General features: G+C 36.6%; 1 protein-coding gene across 4 annotated transcripts in view; it reads right to left on the bottom strand.

Annotated features, from left to right (window-relative positions):
* The window catches only part of Slc20a2 (solute carrier family 20 member 2), a 101487-nt gene that overhangs the window by 20130 nt on the left and 66868 nt on the right, over positions 1-14489 (bottom strand). For all 4 annotated transcript variants that reach the window (XM_078031277.1, XM_078031278.1, XM_005340303.5 and 1 more), the window contains one exon: positions 4663-4779. In XM_078031277.1, coding sequence (XP_077887403.1) covers positions 4663-4779 — 117 coding nt within the window. The remainder of the gene's footprint in view (positions 1-4662; positions 4780-14489) is intronic.

Below are 14489 nucleotides of genomic sequence, written 5' to 3' on the forward strand. Positions count from 1 at the left end.
CTATCATCTATCTTTCTCTCTACCTAGACAGTCAGATTATAGAGATTAACTTTTTTTTAAAATTAAATTTGTTATGTCTTACAGGGAACACATATGTAAAAATATAAAATATACATAGGACTGCAGGTGTGACTCAGGGTCATATTGAAGCTCTGGGTTTTACCCCTAGCACTGCAAAAAGAAAAAAAAAGTACATAAAGATTGTTCATTTTAAGTTGTTTATAATCTAGATGAAAGATAATATTTGTAAATATTATAACAAAAATTAACATTTATATTACAGGTATTATTATTTTTTCTCATTTTGCTAGTGAGCAAACTGAGGCACAGAGAGGTTAAATCATTGGCCTCAGCCAGCTCACACAGATAGTAAGTGGCATTTAAATTTAACATTTATTTATTTATTTTGATTTTGATTTGTTATATATGACAACAGAATGCATTACAATTCATATTACACATTTAGAGCACAATTTTTCATATCTCTGGTTTTACACAAAATAGAGTCACATCCTTCTTGTCTTCTCACACGTACTTAGGGTAATGATGACCATTGCATTCCACCATCTTTCCTACCCCTATGCCCCCTCCCTTCCCTTTTCCCTTTGCCCTAAGATTTAAATTCAGTCAGTAGCTTTGTGGTCCTGGTCCATGCCCTTAATCACTAATCTGTACTTAAAATACACACATAAAAAGAATATTTTTTTTTGAAATACTGAATACTTTTTGAAGTACTGAAATCTCAAAATATACAAATTTGATTAAATAAAAACCTTGTAGAAAGCTAGCATGGGAATAGTATCAATTTCCTATTGTGACATTACAGCCCAAACCTGGAAAGCAAAGATTTTAAGGTCTTGACATTAAGGTTTAGTTTTCAGGAAAAGTATTTAAAAATCAACGCATTTATGTACATTTCATGACTCCAACAGATTAAACCAGGCAAATAGCATGAGTAAGAATGGCTCATCTCAGGATAGTTGTCTGTGTGAATGCAGAAGGGAATGTTTATTCTCACGATAGGACAGGGCAGGAAGCAGCTCCATGGGAATAAGAAGCTGGGTTTTAATTAATTAGTGATATGGTTTCACTAATTAGTTTGATGTTGCATGCATTAATGTGAATTTTAAAAATTATTAGTTTTTAAATTTACATGCACTAATCTGATTATGTGTCTGTATAAATCTGACTTTTAAAACAAACATAGAACTGTGTATATAGTGGTGATTACCAGAACATGGAAAGTTCCACTGTCCCCCAAAACTCTGTAATCAGACCCTCTGCCCCATCGTAACAATGACAACCAGTGATCCGGTCTCTGACCTGACACTTTTGCTTTCTTCAGAAAGTCATCTAAATAAAATCATGACATGTCATTTTTTGAGACTGGCTCCTTTTAACTCAGCATAATGCCTTTTGATTCACCCATAAATTGACAGTTTATTCCTTTCAAATGTTGAAAGTAGGATTCCAATGTGTGGGGGCACCAAGATTTATTAATTCATTTTGTGGATATTCTGGATTGTTTCCAGCTTTTGGTGATATAAATAAAGGTGCTGTGAACAGTTTTTTTGTGTGAACTTAAGTTTTCATTTCTCTGGGGAATTACTCAGGAGTGGTATTTATGGTAAATATATTTTTAACTTTGTAAAAACACTGCTCAATTGTCTTCCTGTGCCATTTTACATTCCCACCATTAAAATATATGAGAGTTCCAGCTGTTCTTCTTCCTCATCAGTGTTTAGCATTGTCAGTTTTTTTTTTTTTTTTAATGCCATTCAAATAGGAGTGTAGTGATATCTCATGGTTATTTCATTTCCCTGATGGCTAGTGATGCTGAACACCTTGTCAGGGGCTTATTTGCAATTCATCTCTCTTCTCTGGTGAAGTGCCTACTCAAATATTTAGCTGTTTTAACTGGGTTATTTGTTTTCTGAAATTTCTTTATATATTATGAATACAAGAAACTTCTCTTAATAGTACTTTTAAGAAAACAAGAGTTTCTCATCTTGGTAAAGTGTAATTTATCGATTTCTTCTTACATGGATCATGTTTTAGGGGTCATATGTTAACCCTTGCTTAATCAATATCATAAAAGTTTTTCCTTCTGTTTTTCTCCCCCCAAAGTCTTGTTTTTTTATTTTCCATTTATATATACAGTGCTTTTTGAGTTAATTTTTTTTTTTGAGAGAGAGAGAGAGAGAGAGAGAGAGAGAATGTTTTAATATTTATTTTTTAGTTTTTGGTGGACACATCTTTATTTTATTTTTATGTGGTGCTGAGGATTGAACCCCGAGCCCCATGCATGCCAGGCAAGCAGGCTACCGCTTGAACCACATCCCCAGCCCTTAAGGTTTAAGATTTAGGGTAAAGTTCTTATTTTGGCATATGGATATTTGATAGTTCCAATACCATTTGTTGAAAAGATTATCTCTTCTCCCTGACTGATTTTCTAGGTGTATTTTTCCTTTGAATCTTTGTGAAGAACTCATTTGCCAAATTTGTGTGGGTCTATTTCTGTATTGTATTCTGTTCCATTAATTTACACGTCTATCTCTTCATAAATCACACTGTCATGTAGCTTTACAGTAAGTCTTTTTTTTCTTCTTTTCATTTCTTTCCAGTAATGGGGTGTAGCTCACCACTGAGCTCCTACAGTCCTATGGAACTACAGGACAATAAGTCCTATAGTCAGTTAGTAGGAATTCTCCAACTTTATTCTAATTTTTCAGAAATTATTTTGGCTATTCTTGTTTCTTTGAACTTATATATAAATATTAAAAGTAGCTTGTCTAGATCAACAAAACATCCTCCTGGGATTTTTATTTTAATTATTTCAGTCTGTAGATCAATCTGAGAAGAACCAACATCTTTGCTGTACTGACTCTTGCATATTATCTAATTTTTTTTGAAACATGGATTTTCGAATTCAGATATGCCCATATTGAAACATGACTGTAAGGAACATTCTAGGAACAAATTTAAATATTTCTCTCTCTTTTTGTGAGCCCCATAAAAGCATGTGGCTTCAAGGTTTGAAATTCAACTATGTTGCTGGTAATAATAGCAAAATACCCTGACTGATTTTCTAGGCATATTTTATCTCCTTCCCTCCTTCCTTCCTTTGTTTGTGGTGCTGGGGACCCCAGCCATTGACTAACATAATCAGCCAAACCATAGTTTAGTTTTTTGCTTTTTGACTGGGGATGAACCCTGTGGTGTTTTTATACTGAGTTGTATCTCTTGCTTTTTTTTTTACTTTTTATTTTGAGGCAGGGTCTTGCTAAATTGCTTAGGGCCTCACTAAGTTGCTAAGGCTGGCCTCGAACTTGTGATCTTCCTGCCTCAGTCTCCAGAGTCTCTGGGATAACTATGCCCAGATTAGAATTGTTTTTTTTTTTTTGAGGTATAATTTACATATGATAAAATCCAGATTGACTATCTAATTAACTATTTTGGGGACCAAGGATTGAACCCAGGGGCCTTTATCCACTGAGCCACATCCCCAGCCCTTTTTGAGACAGGTTTCACTACATTGTTTAGGGCCTCATTAAGTTGCTGAGACTGGCTTTGAACTTGCAATCCTCCTGCCTCAGTCTCTCCAGTCACTAGGATTACAGGTATGTGCCAATGCACTAGCAAAATACAGATATTTTAAATGGTGGATAATCTGTAACAAATCAGCATATCCTATGACCATTTCCCAATTAAAACATGAATAAATATTCCCATGTTCCTGATAAGTTCCTTTGTGTCCCTTTAAATCATTTCCAAACTCCCAGGCAACTGGTGATTTCTTCATTTTCACTTAGTTTTTACTATACTTGAATTTTAAGGAAACATCCATAAAATTTCTTAAGGTAAACTTACAGAGAGTTTATGAAACATGGAGTCATATGGCATATGCATTCTTTTGTATCTGGCTTCTTTTGTTCAATATAACATCTATGAAATTCCTTATATGGTGTTCAATTCTCCTTATTGCTAAGTAGTCTTCTATTATACAAATATATACACCACTTACTTGCTGGTGAACACTGGATTGTTTCCATTTTGGTGCTATTATGACTAAAAGATTTGTTTGTAGATGTAGTATGTCTTTTTATGAACTTACATCTTTATTTCTCTTGGATAACTACTTAGGAGTGAAACTTCTGTGTCATATGGTAAGTATATGGTTACCTTTATAAAACAACTGCTAAGCTAATTTTCAAAGTGGTTGAATTAGTTTACATTTCACCATAAGCATATGAGAATTGCAGTTATTTCATTTCCTCACCAACACTTGGAATTACTTGTTTGTTTCAAATTTTTACTTATTCTTATGGGTTGGAAATAATATCTCCTATGTTATTAATTTGCATCTCCCTGCAGGGTATTGATTTTCATCAGGCTGGTAGAACTTGGCTGCATAGTTAATTTCCTGTTACTGATGGCAATGAGAGCCCCTGCTCACCTGAGTCACAAGTTACTAAGAAAAAGTTTAAGCCAGAAATTAGTCAGGAGCCAAGAGCCATGAGACTGGGCTTGTATCCCAATGTATGTTCTGGAGTTAACTGTACTTCCATTTCCTCCATTTGTGAGGATACTTGCTTGTTACATGGGAAGTCACAGGAATTGGGAGAAATTTTTGTAATTCCAAAGAAATAAAAACGTGCTTACCTGCTATTTTCCTCCGCATCCATGGACACACAAAGAGCCATACAAAAAGAGCGAAGAGTAGAGCAACACCAAAGGAAATGAGTGCTATTGCCCAGATGGGAAGAACCAGACCTAGCACTGGGAAATAAAAATGAACAGCAATGTTGTCATTGGTCAAATCTCATCTGTCATTGTGTTTTCCATTCTCTCAATCTTAAATGAATCAACTGGACTGTGTATTTAATAAAACTCTCAACTAAACCAAACCAAACATACTGTATTCTTGGGCATAGAAAGCCATATTTTTAAGGCACTATACTTTGTAAATATGTACTTTAACCTGTCATTAAATTGATTACTAAAATATCACCAATTTGGCACAATCAGCATATTAAGTTGGGAATAAAGCCATTAATTGCATGTTATGTCACTATCTAAATTTCAGGGTGGATAAATGTGACTAAGAAGGAGTCAGCTGCCTTCCATCCTGACGGGCAGCCCATTTCCACCAGCGGGAAGAAGCCGAAATGTGGATGCTGCACAGCTCTGGGGTTGCTACCTTTTGGTTCTTTATTAGTCAGCAGCCTTGCTTTAATGCACATGGCACTCTGACTACATATACGACCCTTTTTTTACTTTTCTTTTTTTTTCTATTTTTTATTGGTTGTTCAAAACATTACATAGTTCTTGATATATCATATTTCACACTTTGATTCAAGTGGGTTATGAACTCCCATTTTTACCCCGAATACAGATTGCAGAATCTTATCAGTTACATTTCCATTGATTTACATATTGACATACTCATGTCTGTTGTATTCTGTTGCCTTTCCTATCCTCCACTATCCCCCCTCCCCTCCCCTCCCCTCCTCTCTCTCTACCCCCTCTACTGTAATTCATTTCTCCCCCTTGTATTATTTTTCCCTTTCCCCTCACTTCCTCTTGTATGTAATTTTGTATAACCCTGAGGGTCTCCTTCCATTTCCATGCAATTTCCCTTCTCTCTCCCTTTCCCTCCCACCTCTCATCCCTGTTTAATGTTAATCTTCTTCTCATGCTCTTCCTCCCTACTCTGTTCTTAGTTACTCTCCTTATATCAAAGAAGACACCTGGCATTTGTTTTTTAGGGATTGGCTAGCTTCACTTAGCATAATCTGCTCTAATGCCATCCATTTCCCTCCAAATTCTATGATTTTGTCATTTTTTAATGCAGAGTAATACTCCATTGTGTATAAATGCCACATTTTTAAAATCCATTCATCTATTGAAGGGCATCTAGGTTGCTTCCACAGTCTTGCTATTGTGAATTGTGCTGCTATGAACATCGATGTAGCAGTGTCCCTGTAGCATGCTTTTTTTAGGTCTTTAGGGAATAGACCCAGAAGGGGAATAGCTGGGTCAAATGGTGGTTCCATTCCCAGCTTTCCAACCCTTTTTAACAAATCAGCTTAGAAATAAAAGTTGTTCAAAGGACATTGACTTTCAAGCGTAACTATGCAATTATAACAGAAAAACTTTCCATTGAAGTCTAGCAATGCACTTTGAGCAGTAATTATATTAATCAGTAAAAGGGAGGAAGTGAACGTGGTTTAGGAACATCATCTTTCCACAGTGCTGTTTTGTGTTCAGAGCTCATCACTCTGATTTTGTCCATTTTCTCTCAGACACATTCATGAAGTATACAACTTAAGCATGCTCACCCATGAACACACACACACACATATATATAGACCTACTATAGTTTTACTTGTAATGGTAAGAATTTGCATTAGTTAATATATGCATCATCATGGAAATGTAAAATAATCACAGTACACAGTCATAAAAATAAGGCAGGCTGAGGTACACTGACAAGGAAAGAGGCCCAGGTGATAGAAGTCAGCTATATAATATATGTGCAGTTGTGACTCATTTTATGTTAAAACAGGAAAAAAAAAACCCAATTCCTAACTCCTGACATATATGCTAACACACAGAAAAAGTTCTGGAAAGATGCAATGGTTTCTTATGGAGAAATGGGAAATTGGTGTGGGGCTTTAACTTCTTGATACATGTACTTTTATATTGGCAACTTCCAAAATCCACAATAAGAATGTCACTTTGTAGAACATTTTAAATTAATGACCTATTTAAAACTTAGCTCTTAAATAAGTAAATTTTTTAATGATGCAGGCTTTGTTACCTTGTTCACTATTTTATATAAATAAACCAGCCCCACACTGCTTAATCATTATTAAATATTTTGATAACTGTAAGAGGTTACAGAATGGGTAGCCAATAATATCAGGGGGAAGTTATATTAATGTGTACAAATATTTTAGAAAAACAACAGAGTTACCTAGTCTTTTTACAGCTAGAGTGCCACTGGTAGAAATGTTGGCACTTAGACTACTCCATTCTAAAACTCCAGGTGACATCAGACAGCTATGGACTCAGCACCATCCTCAGGCTGCACTGTTTTAAGTGGCAGCTGGTTCCACTCCAGCTCTGCCGGTGAACCTGAAGCCCAGGGCTGCTCATAAAACCACAGGAGCTGACTCCACTGGGCTCTATTTCTGGCCATGGCTTCCTGGCTTCTGTTTTATATCTGCAAGTCACTGTCTTCACACTGTAACAAAGGATCACTCCACAGCTATTTCTTGCCCAAGTGAGTGGTAACTGTTCATTTACCAAAGTCAAACTGATAAACTAACAGCAAACCTACATTCTTACAGCTTCAAAGCATTTGGATTTGGAAGAGGTTTTCCCTTCTGTGGTTTAGTTGAGGATAAAACTGTCAAGTGTGTTACTTTTGGCTTCATTGCCTTAGCCTGGTCTAAGAGAGGGAAATCATACATATTGTGGGGGAGAGACTAACAATTTGAGTTACTTGATTTTTTTTTGGTGATTGAACACTTTTGCTATCAGGCCCTATTTTTTTTTTTTTTAAATTCTCTACTTATCTCCCCAAAGTAGAGAAGGCTGCTTCTTGTGATTCTTCAAGCCCATCTCTACACTTCCCATTAGGGACATGTGAGGTCCTAAATGGTGACAGGGCAAAAAGGGGAAACTGAGGTCAATTTCAAGACTTTGATCCTTTGCTTAAACACTAAGACACTGTATCACTTGAGTTTGTACCTCTGTATCATTACATCTGCCTTGCTATCCATTTGACCTGGGCCAGAAAGTTCTGAGGTTACCCTCCTGGTCATGAAAATCTAGAATAGAAAGCAGGGTATAGAAATAGTCTATCTGAGTGTGGGAGAAGTGGGGAGACCAAGTAAACAAATCCAAGAAAACAGGGGAAAAATTGTTCACAGTAAGAAAGAAGAAAGGAACCAAATGGGGATGGAGATCTTACCAAATTGTTCCAAGAATTTAGCAATTTAAGAGAGGATTGAAAGAAACAAGCCATTACTCTTAAAGCCTGCATGTAAGAAATGTAAGCTGATAGCTATTTATGTTATACATTCGCACTCTACACTAAACATACAAAATTGAGTTTCATGGATTATTAAAAAAATAGGAGGCTGGGGCTGTGGCTCAGTGGTAACGCACTTTCCTGGCATGTGAGAGGCACTGGGTTTGATTCTCAGCACCATATATAAATAAATAAAAATAAAGAACCATCAACAACTAAAAAAATATAAAAAAATAAAAAAACAATTCTGCATAAAAGTTCATTATAGAAAAACACCCGAATCAATGTACACCCAAGGAAAAACTTTTTCTCTTCTAACTACTTAAGGTTAAGTTATATACTACAAAATCTGCAACAAAAACACTCTGTATTGGATTGTCTTCCTGGTGAGGGTCTCATATTGTTTCCAAATAATTACACCTTCAGAGGGCAACGAGGCATGGCACGTTGATTTCCTCTGCGGATAGACAAAGTAGGGCACAGCTTGAATTGCTCGTGTTCGCTCAGCCAAAAGTAGCTGCCAGGAGCCAGAGCTGGGAGCTCTGAATCTCTGTTCTCCACTTTAGCCACTAAATGGCCTTTCATCTCCGGTGCCTCTCATTTTCTGAACAAAAAAGATATGACGAATAGTGATTTAGCTCTAACCTCAAGCATCTTTACAATTCCAATCCAAATCCACAAAAGATCAGAAGATTCAAATCATTTAGGGAAGTAGAAGAACATTTTATAAAAACTACCTCTCCATTGTTATTCCTCTGCTATACCTCCTGTTTTTCACATACAGAATCATTAAAGAATCTATAAAATAACAAAATCATATGAAACCAAAAGGCTGCAGTTCATATCAGTCCCCTTCTATCCCTCCTTACTATCTTTTCCCTACAGCCTTCCTTCTTATTAACTGCAGATTTTGCCTTTGCTTTTAACTTTTATATAATACATGCTTAATACAAAATATCCTCAGTGTCTACCAAATTGTATGATGTACAATATGAAATTCCCCTATTACCCTCCCCTTTGCCTCCATTTCTTCCTACAGAAAGTGGGGACTATTTGGTACATGTCTTTTCAGGCATTTTCTAGATACATATAAACACATTCTACTGTATTCGTGAGGATTTCTTTTTTCATTTCTTCAAAAAATTTAAAAGTAACAGGATTATTCAATATATACGATTCTATGCTTTCATTTCCTAGATGGTTCTATGTTGTGGCCATCTTTCCACAGGAACACACACACACACACACACACACACACACACAGGTATGGATAAACACAGGCTGACCTGCTTTGTACTATCACTCTTTCTTATCCTGCCTTTCCTGATAAACTGAAGTTACCAGTTTTGTTTTGTTTTTAATCAACATTTCAAAGCACAACAGGAGGTAGCTTTGTAAAAAGAATCCTAGAACAACTTTTTAAAACATTTTTTAGCTGTAGATGTAGATAATATCTTTATTTTTATTTATTTATTTTTAATGTGGAGCTGAGGATTGAATCCAGGGCCTCACACATGCAAGGCAAGCACTCTACCACTGAGCTACAACCCTAGCCCCCTAGAACAACTTTTTAAAGACAATTAAGCACACTTTTGAAATAAAACATGCTATTTCCTAATTTGCTCTATCATTGGGATTTTAAAATATGGTACCAGCTTTCTCAAACCAGGGGTCATTTGTAATAATTCTCGAAAGGAAGTGAATTTAAATCCTTAACTTTTGAATCCATCCCTTGGTGGTAACTGGGAACTTTTCTCACTCTAGTGCTTTCCTGAACCAGGACTAGGAATTACTACAGTTACAATTCCTTCCTCTCCACAGTTTGCACTTTACAATCACAACTTGGAATACAGAGACCCATGGAGAACAAAGCTCCTTCTTACAAAGACAACTAGGGGCCTCAGGGGTTGTTGATATTCTGATTTCCTTGGGACTAGACCAGAAGGAAGAGGAGGAGGGGAGAAAGAAGCAAAGGAGATGGCAGTGGAGAAGAGGAAGAAAAAGAAAAAAAGGAGGAAGGGATAGAGGAGAAAAAGGAGAAAGAAGGGGATGGAGATGGAAGAGGAAATGGAAGGAGGGGCAGTGGCAGAGGCAGCCACACCTCAGGTATAGGCTTGCTCTGGGGAAGCCAGAAACCAGGCTTGGTTATGTTTGAGAATTCATTTGCTGATAAAAAGGAGGGTAAGGGAAGATTGCTGGTTAGAACTTTAAAGAACCCTCATTATCTAAGAACTGTAATAAGGTAGCACTGTTCGTGGTCCAAGAGGTAATTAGTGCTGTGGTTCTCCAACTGTAAATGCATCAGCATCACTGGAGGGCTCCCTGCTGAAACATGTGTTGTTGGGCTGAAGTACTTGAAGTTCTGTATCAGGGCTGGGCCAGAGTAGTTCTGACATGTCACCAAGTACTGCTGATGTGGCTGGTCTAGGAACCTCACTTTGACTTAGAAGTCATATGTAACTACTAGGGCTTAATGAGGTGATCTGCTTTGTCTACTCAAAGAGGCATGCAATGAATTTCAGCATGAACTGTCTAAACATTGAACAAAAACCAGGTGCCACACAACTAAAGACTTTTTTCAATTAAAAACAAACGTCATGCTTGAATCCAATCCAAGTAAGCACTTCATTTCCTAAAGTTATTTTTGGTTCTTCCTAATCATTTTTTTAAAGAACAAAAATGCAAAGGCAATTTTTTAAAAGTATACACTCAGTCTCTGAAGTGTAAGAATGACTTTTGAGATAAGTCATGTCAGATGCAAAGTAAAACAAATCAAAGTAAGCCGAAGATATAAACAACTTAATAATTTAGAGTGGAGGAACAGAGGAAATCAAAACAAAACACTATAACTCAACATCTAACAAATCCCCATTTGATTCATCTCCATGAATACAAATACTATTTTTCAAAATCTCTTAATGGTAAAACTGGGTAAGATTAATGCTGTCACTCATTTTTCTTGGAGAATTTCATTCTTTTATCTCTGATGTTTCTGTGTATTATGTGAAACTGTTCTAAGAAAGAAAGAGAACCAAGAGGAATAAATTCTAGAAGGGCAGATGTACGTTGAGAGGAATGGATCAACTCAGTCACTGTTAAAATGACTCTCAGCTCAAGCTTATTACCAAATATGTCGTCATGGCTACTTATGATACACCTGGACAAGTTGAGATACCGCAAATGAGGAAGGAGTATGTAATTAAAGTCTAGTTTGAAGCGTAAATAATAACCTTCAGTGATTAAATAAAATAAGATTTGGCCCACCTATTGGATTTTCTAGGAACATTCCCCAGGGACCAAAATATTAGCAAAGTTCTTTTATGACTTAATGGAGGAACAAAATGATTGGTCCTTCAGGGTCATAAACTTCTCCTTTCTCCTCCAGGTAACATCCCCTCCACCCAGCAACCCTGGAAAACTTCAGGTAAAATGTTCCACAAATATATTCAGGAAAAATAGAAAAATAGGATGAATTTATTTGCTGTTAACAACTGAGAAAATGAGGCTAATAATGACTGATGGTAATAAGAGTCTCTAACATGATTAAAAGTGAGTTATGCATTAGGTGCCATGCAACATGCCCTCCCCACATTATCTCAGGAATCACAGTGTCCCTTTAATGGAGCTACTACTACTATCCCTACTTTACAATAAGTAATGGGACTTAGGGAGTTGAGATGTTACGTTCCTTATAGAACAGCTGCCTATCCCATACATGTACCAGGAACTTTACGACTGGGGATATTGTCTGTATTTCAATTGAATGATAATCTTCAACATCATTTTTAGATTTTTAAAATATTTCTAATTAAAGAGGTAGCAACTTTCTTCACAATAACGGTTATATAAAGTGTATAAAAAATTTATAACCAGGTCCTTAAATATATTGGAAGGCATGTTTTCAAGAGAGTTAAGAGGAAGAATTTGCTAAGGTTGATGCAATTTTTATTGTCATTTTCAGTAACGCTATACATACTTATAAGTACTTTCCTTCAGCTATCTCATGTATCGGCATAATGTCACAACAAAGACCACAGGGTTCAGGATTAGTCTCGTTCAAATTCTGGTCTGCATCTTACCAGTTATATGATCTAGCGAATGCAGCATTGCTGTGCCTCTCTCCCAGCACAAGTGGGGTTGGCAACATCAACAATTCTCTAGAGGAGCTGAGAGGACTGGAAGGATTAATTCATGTAAAACTCAACTCAATGCATTTATGTTATCTTTCTCACAATAACCTTGTGAAGTATGTGTATTGTCCTTTGTGTCTCATCCATCATATAGTTTAATTTTCCATAGATTAGTTTACTCTCTCAGTAAGATGTTTCTTTTAGCAAATGTACAAATAAAAATGTAAAAAAGTAGGGGAAAATAAGAAAAATTTTAAAGACAGTATATATAAAGTATATATTAAGTCAAAATTTAGAAGGAATCACACATTTGTATTCTGACATTTGGAAAAAAACCAGGAAGCAACAATAGAGTGGAAAAAAATGCAGAAACAAAATTAAATTATCTTTTTTTTTTTTTAAAGAGAGAGTAAGAGAGGAGAGAGAGAGAGAGAGAGAGAGGATTTTTAATGTTTATTTTTTAGTTCTCGGCGGACACAACATCTTTGTTGGTATGTGGTGCTGAGGATCGAACCCGGGCCGCACGCATGCCAGGCGAGCGCGCTACCGCTTGAGCCACATCCCCAGCCCTTAAATTATCTTATTTATACCATTCTCACTTCCAGGACTTGGTGTTACAAAAGGCATCCTCAATTTTCATTAGCTCAGTCTCTCTCCTTTCTCTCTCTTTTTCGTGTGTCTGTTGGGAAACCCCACATACAGGGGCTCTCTGTGCCCCATGCACAGAGAGCTGCTTTGCTTTTTGTTCAGCTATTCGAGCTCTAAGAGCCTTCATGCCTTCATGAAATTAAGACCAAGGACTCATGGGCAAGATTACAAAGATGTCTCTTTGCCACATGTTACTTCCAGCGTGGCATTCCTGAGCCTTCCAGGCACCTAGAAAGCACACACTTGGTAGAAGGGTTTAACTCCAGCATATGGAACTGCCTTTTCTCTGCCTCTGATTTTCTTTTAATTTAATCGTGGGACACTTTGGAAATCTGTGGCAAAGAGTGTTCATAGTCCATGAATGATAACACCTGAAGAGACACCAGGCTGCTGTGATTGAGGTGAGGATTTCATCTGTGTCCTTACTCTCATCTTCAGCTTTGTGCTTTTGGTATAACTTAAAGCAGCTATGATGCCTCCCTCTCCCTTGCTGAAGTCACCCAGAGTCTGGAAGTCTCAATAATGTTAAGTATCAAATCTTTAAGATCAATGTTTTTGAATGCGACAGAGATGGCAAAGTAAAAGGTTATAAAATGTTAAGAATCATTTAAAAACAATTTTTGAAAATCTTTCAGTACTGAAGTAAACAAAATATAATTTCATAAAATAAAATCAGGGAAAATTACATCAAGAAAACCTAATTTGAGAAATTTGTGAGGCATTCCCCTCATTTTGGAAGATGGCACTTTTCAGTTATAGCACAATGTGCCATTTAACAGAAATTTTATCTTCTGAGTAGAAGAGACTTTTCTGTCAGATGTAGCCAAAAACTAAATCATATCCATGACATTAATAAGATGAAATATGATGTATATTCACATATATATTGACTTCATATATCCCCACAAAATTGTGTGTATTCAGAATCTGGTTGTTTGAGACACATCTCATAAAAAGAAACAGAGGGTGAATTCTCTTTACCAAATATGTACAGAGATTTTTTTCTTTCTTACCCCAGTTGGGGTCTTGGGGGTCTCGCTGCATTGCCCAGGGTGGCCTAGAATGCATGGGCTCAAATGATCCTCTTGCCCCAGTCTTCCAAGTAACTAGGACTACTAGTACATCACTGCATCCAGCATATACAGAAACATTTAATAGGACATTACCCATTCATCAACATTGAAATGTGTGCACATTAGAATATTCTACATGAGTTTCTTTCTTTTCCTATTCAGAATGTAAAAGAAAAGAATCTTTAACTGTCCCCTTCCCCCAAACCCCAAACCAAAAAGAGTAATTCTGAAGAGAAAATCATCACTGGTTTCAGTATTGGCTTGTATTGGTTAGACTAATTAAGCTGACAATTTCCAGGTTGTTCCACATCTATGGACTGCTTCTGCCACTGCACTGTAGATGGCTGGGTGGCTGCTACTCACCACGCTCCTGTGTAGCACTAGGATTTCCACCTCCCTTCCCTGACCCTTCACTGCTCAGTAGTTATGTGCTATCAGATCAGGTTCTGAGACTCAGAGAAGCTCAGTAAGCTGCTCTGAACTTTCATTTACCTACAGTTGGGTAAATGGCAGAATGGGGATTTATTTATTTACTTTTTAAAAATTTAAACTGGAAAGCCTGTTGCCTTTGTAGTTCATGTATCCCTTAGGTATTTA

Source organism: Ictidomys tridecemlineatus, chromosome 14 (genome assembly GCF_052094955.1).
Source record: "Ictidomys tridecemlineatus isolate mIctTri1 chromosome 14, mIctTri1.hap1, whole genome shotgun sequence".
NCBI lineage: Eukaryota > Metazoa > Chordata > Mammalia > Rodentia > Sciuridae > Ictidomys > Ictidomys tridecemlineatus.